This window comes from Calidris pugnax, unplaced genomic scaffold, assembly GCF_001431845.1.
Source record: "Calidris pugnax isolate Ruff unplaced genomic scaffold, ASM143184v1 scaffold102, whole genome shotgun sequence".
NCBI lineage: Eukaryota > Metazoa > Chordata > Aves > Charadriiformes > Scolopacidae > Calidris > Calidris pugnax.
The window spans coordinates 808,760-821,828 of record NW_015090846.1 but is presented as its reverse complement, the minus strand read 5'-3'; the positions used below and the strand labels follow the sequence as shown (position 1 = coordinate 821,828).

At 39.8% G+C, this 13,069-nt stretch overlaps 1 protein-coding gene across 2 annotated transcripts in view; it reads right to left on the bottom strand.

Moving 5' to 3' along the window:
• Window positions 1–13,069, bottom strand: part of GPR107 (G protein-coupled receptor 107) — a 37,516-nt gene that overhangs the window by 24,063 nt on the left and 384 nt on the right. For both annotated transcript variants that reach the window (XM_014942933.1, XM_014942934.1), the window contains exons 2-10: window positions 8,579–8,704; window positions 8,060–8,110; window positions 7,728–7,816; window positions 6,925–7,091; window positions 3,406–3,437; window positions 3,088–3,144; window positions 2,195–2,305; window positions 689–822; window positions 150–225 (exon numbers count right to left, since the gene is read on the bottom strand). In XM_014942933.1, the coding sequence (XP_014798419.1) occupies window positions 150–225; window positions 689–822; window positions 2,195–2,305; window positions 3,088–3,144; window positions 3,406–3,437; window positions 6,925–7,091; window positions 7,728–7,816; window positions 8,060–8,110; window positions 8,579–8,704 (843 nt within the window). The remainder of the gene's footprint in view (window positions 1–149; window positions 226–688; window positions 823–2,194; window positions 2,306–3,087; window positions 3,145–3,405; window positions 3,438–6,924; window positions 7,092–7,727; window positions 7,817–8,059; window positions 8,111–8,578; window positions 8,705–13,069) is intronic.

Below are 13,069 nucleotides of genomic sequence, written 5' to 3'. Positions count from 1 at the left end.
ATCACTTCCAGCAAACAGCTGCAGTTCCAACACTTCAATATGAAAGACATTTCCCTCTCCCTCCCATAGCAGGTTTTTTTTTTTTTTTGACAGCATGCCCTGTTTCTATCTCCCAGCTGGACAATGCAAGGCAGAGAAGTTATACGTACCGCATGGAAGACTAAGGACAGGGATTTTGTGAAGGGGAGGGCTGCCATTAGCCAGTGAATCTTAAAGACATCATTTCTTGCAACAGAAAAAAAAAAAGGTAGAGCATCAATTAAGAGCCAGCAGTAAAAATTTCAGTTCCAAGGGTATTTCTTTAAAACCTATAAATGTCAAACAGTAACTCCCAGGCTGAGCTGACTATTAGTGTCAAAGGATTCCCTTTAATGCCCCAGTCCAAGTTTCTGCAACACCCCAAACAACGTTTCAACTACACGTTCTACAACTCTGTCTTCTAATACTTGGGTTAATTAAAAATAGTAGTTCATAGGAATATCTCGCATAGTGGTTGTAAAGTTTGTTAAATGTAATTCAAACGAACTATAAACTGTATGTATCATGCATAGAACATTGAGCCAGATTTGGAGTTTTAAGTGATTAAATCTGACTGAGTTGGGCATTATAAGGGAAGGAATAAAAAAAATAAAAGAATTCAAACAAGGTAGGCCCATACTTGTCACTGACACCAAACTAGTCCACTTACCTGCGTTTACGGAGTATGTGGATCCAAACAGTCCCAGACAGGAAAAAGAAGATAGCCATGGAAATGTAGAGTTTTGGCAGTGGGATCTCACCCGCTGAAAGGTAGCTTTCAGGATTCTTTTCTGTAATTTCTATCTGAATATTAAAGGTGTTATATGGACAGGTGAGAAAAAATTTTGCTAAAGCATTGACTTAAAGTTCACAATCAAATTCAGTCATTTAAAATTAGCTTTTCTGAAGCAGTGACTGTTATGAGACTCTTAAAGAAAAAAGTAAAAGCAGCTTTTCAGCCTCAAGAATTTCAAAACATTTTGCGAAATTACACCCACAGCAACAATTTCCTTGAAAAGCAGAAAAGGACAGAGATTGCTTCCAGTGCTTCAGTTATGCAACATAATTCAGAAAGGCACAGTAATTTTCCCGAAGAACAGTTGCTCTCTGTAGCAAACTTTACAGAGTTTGCCCACATTTGATTCAGAAACAGTATCTACAACCTTGCATAAAAAAGAGCATTTTTTTTAATACCGTGCTGATTTTAGGTGTGGTGAGAGTCATACAGAGCTAAAAAACTCACTCTTAGCTTTACTACAGTGGATTTCTTCACCTGTCAAGAGAAAGGAAGAACTCTCCTGCAAGACTATTACCCTGTGACTGAGAAAACAGAAGCTTTATTTAACATCCTATTTATGACCCTAAATGGCTTGATTATATGTGCTAGGACTTCATTAAAGTAATGCATCAATATTAGTTTGGGGTACTGAAACTGTCCTTCATCTCTAAATAGAAGCAAGCAGGTTAGTTACCCAGGTTTTCACCTCTTTCAAGTTTCTTCAGTGGGTCAAAGCAATAAACAGCAATGAAAACAAAAAAACCTTAGTCTTCTAAACATACAACTTCAGAAGCACAGACCAGTGTGGATGCCAGCATGAGCACAGGAAAGAGAAAAAGGCAAAGCCTGAGCTCTGATAACACACTCTGTCTCAAAAGAGCATTGGACCAAACCCTTGGATGTTATAAAGAAGATAGTTGCTATAACATGTTGCCTTTAAGATGTGCATCCAACACTTTAAGAATGCATCTTTAATTAGGCTGGAAAAAGCAAAAACACTGAATTCACAAATACCAACAATTTAGATTGCAGCAACAGCCTTACTATCTGCAATTGTGTAAAGAAAAAAAAAGTGGGTTTTGAGCCCAGCTCAAAGACAAACAGCTGGTTTAGCTCCGACTCATTACAGCATCTAGTCACAACTGTGTAGACTGAACCCAGCCCACACACAGTCTTCAGATTTCCAGACATTTCTCCAAAACTAGTATTTTAATTCTTCTTACTGTAGTTGCTTCCTTCGGAAATGCCACCATAGAGATTAAATGCACAATTCTGAATCACTTCCCACCCCGTATACACACTCATGTACAGCGTGTGTTTGGTAGACAAGCTGGCATTGAAAGCTGTATGTTTCAGTCTAAGTGAATGAGTTAATTACACTTTAGAAGCAATACTCACATCAAGACTAAATAGCTGCTGGTCATTAGCTGGCCCACTGCTGCCAACACATTTATGGAAGTATAGGCTGTAGAGACCTTCTTGGTTATCAGAGCTGATGTTGAAGAAAAACTGGAAATAAGGAATAGGACCATCAGTATTCCCCTCATTCAAAACAGGTTGCCCTGGTAAGAAGCCATCACTACTGAAGCACGAAAAAAGTCAGTCATTTAGGGTCAGCTGGTTCCTGTCACCAGTACAGTGTTCTGAGGACACCAGGGTACCTGCAAATTTCATGCAAAATCATTGCACATACTGCTGATTGTGCACTCTGGTGATCCAAGACCTCTAGGTATCAGTGATAACTTACTTCACCACAACGAAAAGATAACAAGTAGTGTATATTTAACATGGTGAAGCACACAATTTCGATCATACTTGCCCCAAGGCATAAGGGAGGAGTTCCTCCTCCAACTTTACAGATTGCCATAGCTATGAAATGAGATTTGTGTCACATAACAGATTTCAAAATGTGTTTTATAGTAACCAACAATCACAAGTGAACCAAAGTGCTGAAACAAAGCATTAATCTGGTTTCATAAAGAATATCATCAGTCAGGCCACAGCTATTTGTTGTCAGAAATCTGCATGCACTAGTTGCACTACAGTAAACTTTAATGTGCCGAGTCTCACAGGCTACAATATTTAGAACTGCATCATACCAAAGACAGTTTAAAACAGCTCCCACACCTTACAAAGAGAGAAATTTCCAGCACTCATTCTTAATAACAGTCCACTCAAAAACTTACTGAGCTATCAGAGAGGCATCTATACCAGACTTTTACTTTTCACACAGTAGTACAGTGCAGGAACTGTCTGCACACATTAAGACTAGACACTGATGGACACCCTACCTGAAATGAAAAAGTTCCTCTGTCATTGCGAATGTGATGTTCTTGTTCTACCATACTCTGGGAAAAGGAAAAGAGACTTAGATGTTCTTGTTCTACCATACTCTGGGAAAAGGGAAAGAGACTTTTAGATATTTTTTTTTTTAAAGCAGGTAACTATCACATTTTGCTACATAATGCAGGCAATCCAAACTGCATTCTGCATATTTACAGCACAGACTGAGAGCGACAGAAAATAACACTCTCCACTTTCTGGCTATAATTATACTGGAACATTCCCCCAGATTTTTTTCTGAAGGAGAACAGTAGATAGTTTCTTACCTGGGAAGACGTTGTACTTCGTTTGGACTTATCTAGAGATAAAAGTATTAATGGTACATTTAGTGTTTGCATTTAGACATCCTCATAGGCTACCACTTGTTACACATTGCCAGTATCTTTTTCAAATCTTCCTATATTGTCTGCATGGCAGTTTCCTAAATAATCATTGATAGAGCTTCTTTCCCAGTCTCTCCTTACTCTCCCAGGACTCTTCCTGCAACTAGAATCTATTCTAAATCCTCAAATGCTAGGATAGGCTTCTCTACTATTACACCTTCTACAAAAGCCCACCCAAGAATTCTTAATCTAGCCATTAATACATGGCCTGACAATACATAGAAATCCTAATCAGCCCTGACAAAGGAAAGAGTTCTCAGCTCTTTATTAAGCAAAGCTCCAGGAAAAAAAAAAAAAAGAACAACCACACAACAACCACCAACCAAAAAACACAGACAAGAAACAAAAGCACAGGTGACCTGCCAGGAAGCAAAAGCTCAGGACTTAAGCTTTGCTTTTGGCTCCCGCACATCAGTGTGCTGTCCATGTGCATGCTACACTTCTTAATGCAAGAACAATCAAAACTAGAGCTTAATTATCAGTTATCTTCCATGCCACCCAGCTTTAGTTCTTGACTTGTTAGAAGAGCTGTGCATAATTTGCCCCCATATCAAAGCTTATAAACATGACATGGCAAGACAGACTCAGACTGTTATGCTTCTAAACTCTTCCAGGAAGGGATAACATGAACTGTTTAGAGCTAATCTCAGCTCTGATGGGATTATAGAATTGTTTCGTCTGCTGGTCTGAAAGCCAGACAAAGACTTGTTGCCTCCAAGAAAGGTTACTGGTACAGATACTTCTCCATCCACACAGCTTCTAAGTGACAGACTAGATTTCAACTCTTTATCTAAAGAGGATCAGAGATGAATAGAAACATTGGCTGCAAAGGACCTGTGGAGGTATTTAATCCAGCTTCTGACTCAAAGCACACCTACTGTCAATGCCATATCACACTGACCCTGGCTTTGTTTAGTCAAATGTTTAAAATCTCAAAGGATGGGGGTTCTACAACCTCCACATATGATCTGCTACAGCGCTGTAATACCCACCTAGGAAAGTGGTCTTTTCCCCTCCTAGCATGCAATCTGAAAATTGCTACCAAATTCCCCCTTAGCCTTCTTTTTGCCAGAATAAAGACAACCAAGTACCTCAAACCTTTCCTCACAGGTACTGTGGGTCTCCAACAGTCATTCTCTGCTGGATCCACAGACCACAAATCACTGAGGAGAGACTCCAGCCATAGGCAGCTCTATGCACAAGTTTACATGAGAATGTACATCAAGTTCTAGCCTAAGGGGACCCCAGAATGTGACCCCAACGTACTGTTGGATGCACATCAACAAGGACCTAGCAGTGGGAGCACATCTAGGTCAGGTTTAGCAGCCTTACCTTTGCTGTCTGTATTTTGGCTGGTCTTTGCAGGACTTTTACCAGAATCATTGCTCTGTTCGGATGTTTTCAGCGGTTTGGTACTTAAGGCAGTAATATTTTCCTCAGCCATGAATGAAATTTTAGGTAACAAAGCAGCAGCTTCTGCAGAGAACCGTACCTTCACCCTAAATAAACAAAGAATTTTTATACAAATTGAAAGCAAATCAACATTCCTAAAGAAGCCGTCACAGCCTACATATACCAATAAAAGAAAATCAACTTGGCTTGGCTCTTTTTTAACCACAGAACAGGGAAACACCAGGTCATGACTTTAAGCAGCTCAGTATTGAGCTGATCACTATCAGAGAAGTCACACTATACGATTACATCAAATACAAGAGCAGCTGAAGAAAAATAAGTTTATTCCGTTTTAGTAACCAGGATCTCATTAGAAATTATGTTTCCACACAAAGATAAAAACAGCCTTGAAGGTACTTCCATAAAATAATTCAAGACAAACAATAAAAATCAGATATTCAGTTCAAGAGCTGCAAGAGTGACCCTAGACTTCCAGTTCACACCCTCAGCACAATTAAGGTATGATTCTTTTGCCCTGTGCCCCCCTATCCCTCCAGCAAGAATTCCTGGACCATTTGATACTGCAGATTCATTTTTTTTTTTTACTCTCACCTCCCCAGTACCCATTAAAGAATATTCTACATGCACAGCAGCTTTCCAAGCCCTTAAAGAGCCAGTATCTTTTTCAAATCTTCCTATATTGTCTGCATGGCAGTTTCCTAAATAATCATTGATAGAGCTTCTTTCCCAGTCTCTCCTTACTCTCCCAGGACTCTTCCTGCAACTAGAATCTATTCTAAATCCTCAAATGCTAGGATAGGCTTCTCTACTATTACACCTTCTACAAAAGCCCACCCAAGAATTCTTAATCTAGCCATTAATACATGGCCTGACAATACATAGAAATCCTAATCAGCCCTGACAAAGGAAAGAGTTCTCAGCTCTTTATTAAGCAAAGCTCCAGGAAAAAAAAAAAAAAGAACAACCACACAACAACCACCAACCAAAAAACACAGACAAGAAACAAAAGCACAGGTGACCTGCCAGGAAGCAAAAGCTCAGGACTTAAGCTTTGCTTTTGGCTCCCGCACATCAGTGTGCTGTCCATGTGCATGCTACACTTCTTAATGCAAGAACAATCAAAACTAGAGCTTAATTATCAGTTATCTTCCATGCCACCCAGCTTTAGTTCTTGACTTGTTAGAAGAGCTGTGCATAATTTGCCCCCATATCAAAGCTTATAAACATGACATGGCAAGACAGACTCAGACTGTTATGCTTCTAAACTCTTCCAGGAAGGGATAACATGAACTGTTTAGAGCTAATCTCAGCTCTGATGGGATTATAGAATTGTTTCGTCTGGTCTGAAAGCCAGACAAAGACTTGTTGCCTCCAAGAAAGGTTACTGGTACAGTTACTTCTCCATCCCCACAGCTTCTAAGTGACAGACCAGATTTCAACTCTTTATCTAAAGAGGATCAGAGATGAATAGAAACATTGGCTGCAAAGGACCTGTGGAGGTATTTAATCCAACTTCTGACTCAAAGCACACCTACTGTCAATGCCATATCACACTGACCCTGGCTTTGTTTAGTCAAATGTTTAAAATCTCAAAGGATGGGGGTTCTACAACCTCCACATATGATCTGCTACAGCGCTGTAATACCCACCTAGGAAAGTGGTCTTTTCCCCTCCTAGCATGCAATCTGAAAATTGCTACCAAATTCCCCCTTAGCCTTCTTTTTGCCAGAATAAAGACAACCAAGTACCTCAAACCTTTCCTCACAGGTACTGTGGGTCTCCAACAGTCATTCTCTGCTGGATCCACAGACCACAAATCACTGAGGAGAGACTCCAGCCATAGGCAGCTCTATGCACAAGTTTACATGAGAATGTACATCAAGTTCTAGCCTAAGGGGACCCCAGAATGTGACCCCAACGTACTGTTGGATGCACATCAACAAGGACCTAGCAGTGGGAGCACATCTAGGTCAGGTTTAGCAGCCTTACCTTTGCTGTCTGTATTTTGGCTGGTCTTTGCAGGACTTTTACCAGAATCATTGCTCTGTTCGGATGTTTTCAGCGGTTTGGTACTTAAGGCAGTAATATTTTCCTCAGCCATGAATGAAATTTTAGGTAACAAAGCAGCAGCTTCTGCAGAGAACCGTACCTTCACCCTAAATAAACAAAGAATTTTTATACAAATTGAAAGCAAATCAACATTCCTAAAGAAGCCGTCACAGCCTACATATACCAATAAAAGAAAATCAACTTGGCTTGGCTCTTTTTTAACCACAGAACAGGGAAACACCAGGTCATGACTTTAAGCAGCTCAGTATTGAGCTGATCACTATCAGAGAAGTCACACTATACGATTACATCAAATACAAGAACAGCTGAAGAAAAATAAGTTTATTCTGTTTTAGTAACCATGGTCTCATTAGAAATTATGTTTCCACACAAACATAGAAACAGCCTCGAAGGTACTTCCATAAAATAATTCAAGACAAACAATAAAAATCGGATATTTAGTGCAAGAGCTGCAAGAGTGACCCTAGACTTCCAGTTCACACCCTCAGCACAATTAAGGTATGATTCTTTTGCCCTGTGCCCCCCTATCCCTCCAGCAAGAATTCCTGGACCATTTGATACTGCAGATTCATTTTTTTTTTTTACTCTCACCTCCCCAGTACCCATTAAAGAATATTCTACATGCACAGCAGCTTTCCAAGCCCTTAAAGAAATTCCACAAACATTATGTTAGCTTCAACTAGAGAAATAACCTTAAATTGTAGTGTACGCTATTTACTCACATATCAGTTTTGAAGTCCAGAAGTAAGATTACAACAGAGACATCTTGGTCTGGTTTCTTTTTCAAGATACAGTAATCCAATTCTTCATCCTGGTAATAGAAACAAAACATCTTTGAAATGCCCTCCTGTTTATAAAAAAAGGGACTTCTCCTCCCCCAGGTAGAGGTTACCATTCTTAGTCCAGCCAGTTGTAAAACTGAATTATCCTTAACAACCTGCCCAGGGGTAAAGGCTTCCCCTTTTTTAATTTTATTTCTTCTGACCACTCCTGGAGTAAGGGTGACTATGAGATGTCTCCATCTTAGAAAAGTATTCACATGTCTGACTCTTACCAGGTAAGTGGAGAACCCATCATTCCTTGTTCGATCCAAACTGAACCCCACCTACGAGAAAATTGAGAACAATCTGTCAAATTTAAACAGCTCAAGTTCCTCTAGTGCCAGAAGCCAAACCACCACTGAAAGAAACAAAGATACTGCTTTCTAAATAAACCTATGTTTAAAGCAGAATCCAGGTACTTTTTCCTCATTATGTAATTAGACAGAAAAAAATACTCAAATATAATAAGCTTGCAGCTTCATCCATATGCACCAAGAATAAAATATATACTAATCCAAACCCAACCTGAGTTCAGTAGAGGATCTGAAAAGTTGAAGTTTATCCTTAAAGCAGAACAGACAGTGCTCAAGGATAAATCTCAGACTATCCATATCCTCATAAACAGCTCCTAGTGGGGAGCAAAGCCAACAGCACCAGCAGTTTGGACCTGCCACCTCACACAAGTTACACATCCAGCACAAGGGCAATTTCACAGGAAGCTTAATACAGTCACTGCACTCAAATTAACTTACTGATAAGCCATTCTTGTCATCAGAGCCCACAGGCGGCTTCAATGAAAGGTTGCTGACACTGACTTTCATGAAACCATCCTTGAAGAAGCCAAAGGTGTTCAGGTGCACTTTCTGCCTCACGTCATCCTGTAAGAAAGGAAAGCAAGTTTACAAATCACATACAGAGTCATCTATAGCAGCAGTCAAAAGAGGAAGCAAGGTGACAGAGACTGACACTTAAGTATTCATGCAAAACATCTATCTGATCTTGCCAAGAGAAAATTTCTTTCAGATATAACCAATTACTTCACTGGAATTGGCCAACTCTTCTAATAACCTGAAGAGCAAGAACTTTAAATAAATGTGTCTTTGCTAATTACCTGGCTATATAACTGAGGAATATGCCAGAAAAAAGATCTGGGCTATATAACTGAGGAATATGCCAGAAAAAAAAAAATCTGAAAGAAGGTAAATATCTTGCATCACTGATTAAACAAAATATTGCTACCAAACAAAAAAAAAAAAAAGACTGTAGACAAGTCAAGACAACTGTTGTTTGAACACAAGCCACTGTCATTGCAACAGACTGAAAAGGAATTAGTTGACTATAGTGCTCTTACCTAACCAAGAGCTGGGTTTTGGCCAAGTGTTTAACAAATATCACAGTGTATTGTCATCTCATCAGACCTTCTGTAAGGCAGGGTCAATGTTTGGACAGTCAAACACCAAACACACTGGAAAACCACACGTATGGTGTAGATGAGAAATTTTCTCATGTGGTCCCATTCCTCCAAATGATTTTTAGCAAGGCCTTGCATCTTATAAGAAGGATAAATACCAAGAACTGGATATGTGGGTTTAGACAGAATCACTTGGGTTGGTTCCTCCGAAAGGAGAATTCCAATCCCTTCTTTTTCTCTGTCTTTGCCACAGAGTCATTTTCTTCCCTTCAGTCCGGCAATGAAACAGTAGAAATTGATCCCTTTCCATGCCTGGCTCAGCTGATAAAGGTTCAAGTACAGTGAGTTGCTTTTTTTTTAAATACAGAGATCACAAAGGGCCTCACATGAAAAGCAGTAAACTTTACACACAGCTGCCACATCAGATGAGGAAAGGTCACATCCCCATTACTTTGCATTCATAAATCAATAAATAGGTATGCTGTTGGACCCTCAATCTTACAGGATCATTAATTGGAAGAAAAGCAGAAATAGAGCAACAAGAACAAAAAAGCAAGTTTAAAATACATTTCAAAGCCCTTTTACTAGAAATAAGAAAATTTGGTTTTCCTCTTGTTTCTTCTAGGAAAAGACAATCAGATTGCAGAATTCTCTAAGCACAGAAGTCAGCTGCTAAAGGCAAACAAACTGTTCTAGACAAGGCACTGGAAGACTCAGCTATGAACTGCAGAAGTACAGTAAATTCTCTCCCTTCCTTTACCCCCAGTATTAATTTTGACATGTCTGCATAAAACATTCCTGATGCATAAATATCACTCACTGTAATAGCAGGACACTAATCCTGACACACCTAACCTGTAATGAGATCGCCCTAACGTAATCAAGTTAACCTGGCAAATAACCAGATGGTTCCCTTAATGCTCAAAAGAGGAAAAAAACGTTGATGACACATGGCTCACAGCAGATGCTGTGTTTCACAGAGTATTACAGCTGCGCTGTCTCTGGGTTCTAGGTCACTTAATGTGCTTAAAACGAGAGCCCATCTGGTTCATTTAACACTGCTTCCAATGTAATTTCCCTGTCAGAATAGAAGATTAATACTGGCTCTTTACATAGCACATCACATATTTAACCACATCTGGACAGATAAGCATTTGTCCCAGCGATTAGGTAGAGGGGAATATGGAGGGGGGTGGAATACAGCATCATCCAGCCACAAGGTGCTGGGCACCTTGTAAACGTGACCAGAGACAGCTGCTTAGTTTGGGATACTCACAAAAGCTATTCAGCTCAATTTACATGCATTTACTCTGCTGATTAACTAATATGCTCCCCACCAACAAAGATAATTAAAATATACAACACACACTTTCCTCCCTGGTTTTATCTCAGCTCCGAGTGCTTAGAGTTTACAGATTTAGTTCCCAAATCCCTCAGCTTTACATGATCCCACACACACCGTCACCGGGTGCCACCAAGCAACAGCACGCCCTCCCAGAGCATCTACTGCTCCACGTATCAACAGCTGAAAGGTACTGGCTTACAAATGATTGTGAAAGGCATTTTCAACTTGAGCAATTCAAGCCTGTGACCTACCAACACGAGAGGGCCACAAGTATTCACCAACATCCACTGAAAAATAACATCTTCCAAATAATAATTCAACATATAACTGCAATCTTGACAATATCATAAATAGGACAGGTCTTGCTTCCCTTCTAGAAGCCAGTTAATTGCAGATAACTCGCTTTAATAAGAAACTAACACTGGAGCTGCTACACAGCATCAGCAGTTGGATGGTTCCTCTTGATAAATCACTAGAAACTGGTATGTTTGGCTATTTGCTAGCATTAAACCTAACTTCCTCATTCTCCCAGACAGTTTCACATTAGGCAAAACATAAGGTTTCAATATCATAGTGTTCAACTGTTAGGACAAAAAAAAATATCTTATTTTAGGTCAAGAGAAACATTCCAACCATCAGTTACTTCTGGAAACCTCTGAAAATTGTTTCCAGTCCTCTATAACTTCAATTTTTGCAGGGGTTTTGTTTTGATTTTAAACATAGCTCATTAAACTAGTGAAGCTGATAACAACTACTACTAACAAAGAGAGTCTCCCTTTGACAAGGTTAGTCTAAGAGCAAGATTCAAACAAGTCACTTTTCTAACTTAGAAGAAATATATCATTTTGTACATTTTTATTATAAAGACAAAAGAAGTTGTTTTCAGAACAGGAAACCACTCAGGCTGTGGCTTGCTTTTCTGACAACAACAAAAAAAGCTTCACCTTAGCACACTAATTACAAAGATACAAGAATGAGGCTATTCTAACCACAGCAATAACGGCTTGTTTGAGGAAACCTAATATCAAACACACAAAGCTGCGGCCTTTAGCTTGGCACCGCGTCAAAGCACACTTACAAGCAAGGAGCCAATGGCAAGAACACTAGAAGAGAGATTTCATTGTGAAAGGGTACAGTTGTTGGAGCCTGATGTTTACATAAACGCTGTAAAGCAGGGGATGAAGTAGAAAGGGAGAAACTGCGCTCTAACAAAGCTCATGTTTATGCAGAAGGTGGGGAAAGGAATTAACCATTTCTACTTTGCACAGCATTCAGTAGGTCAGCGTTGCAACTCACATAAAATTACCTAAAAAACTAAGACCGTACCAAATTTTGATCGTAAAAAATCAGCAAACACAGTTTAGTAATTGAAGCAGGCAGTTAAGAGACACCCTAATAGGAACTAAAAGTCCTAATGCTTGCTGATGAGAACATTTGCTTAAGGCCAATTTGAACGTTTTCTATGTGAAGGAAAAGCGTCACTGCAGGAGAAATTCTTCCAGCACTCAACTGTTGGTCAAAAATTCCTCAAAACAATGGTGTAACCAACACAAGTTTCCTAATTTATTGCTTCAGAGAAAAGTTTACTTTTCCTGAAGCACAACAATATTCATATGGTGACACATTAGACAACAACTACATAGTCTGGGAAATTCCCTACGAATAAGCCATGAATGTCCCTCTGGCACTGACTGTTTCCCAAAAGCCAAAGGGGAGCTCCTGCAGAGTTTTGGAGCTCTCCCTAAACTGGTACAAGAACAGAGTAATGCTGGTCCTAGTCATGTATGTTTTTAACTTCTTCCAATATTTCCACTGGAAAATACTGCATGTTGTTGACAATAAGAGCAAAATTAATTACTTCATTCTGGATTCACCGGAAACTCCAAGAACAATAAAGAAGCTCTGAAACAACATCATCCTAAATGCAGTGTTCCCCTATCACATAACAACTGGGCAGCACTTGACTTAAAATGCACCAGAGAACAGCACTCTGGAGCTGCAGATCTTAGCCACAATCTGCACCACTTCCTATCAACAACACTAAATAACCAGTGTTCCTCAAACACAGGCATGGGACGACACAACACACTTTCAAAGCACAGCCAGAAGCCCATTAAACCTAAATAGAGAGCCATCAGCATCAATATTTTCTACCTCCATTGATTGCTTTATTTGTGCAAAGAAATTACATTGAGAAGGCTGATAAGAGAGCCACGCAGACTTTTAGACTCAAGCAAACAGTGATCAGGACCGGAAGACTACTGTAAAGCACAGATTAAAAGCAAAAACAACCCCAAATTCCCTAGGGAAACCTCCCTCCATCCCATATTCATCCATCACTGTTTACACACAGATTTCTGCCTTGCTTTTACCAGGACGTGAAGCATTTACACCTTCAAACCACTGCAGTTCTGAGGCCCCTTCAGGCGTTTTCCTTGCCACCAGCACAAGGCCAAACAAGAAGGGATGGGGCCAAGGAAACACAAG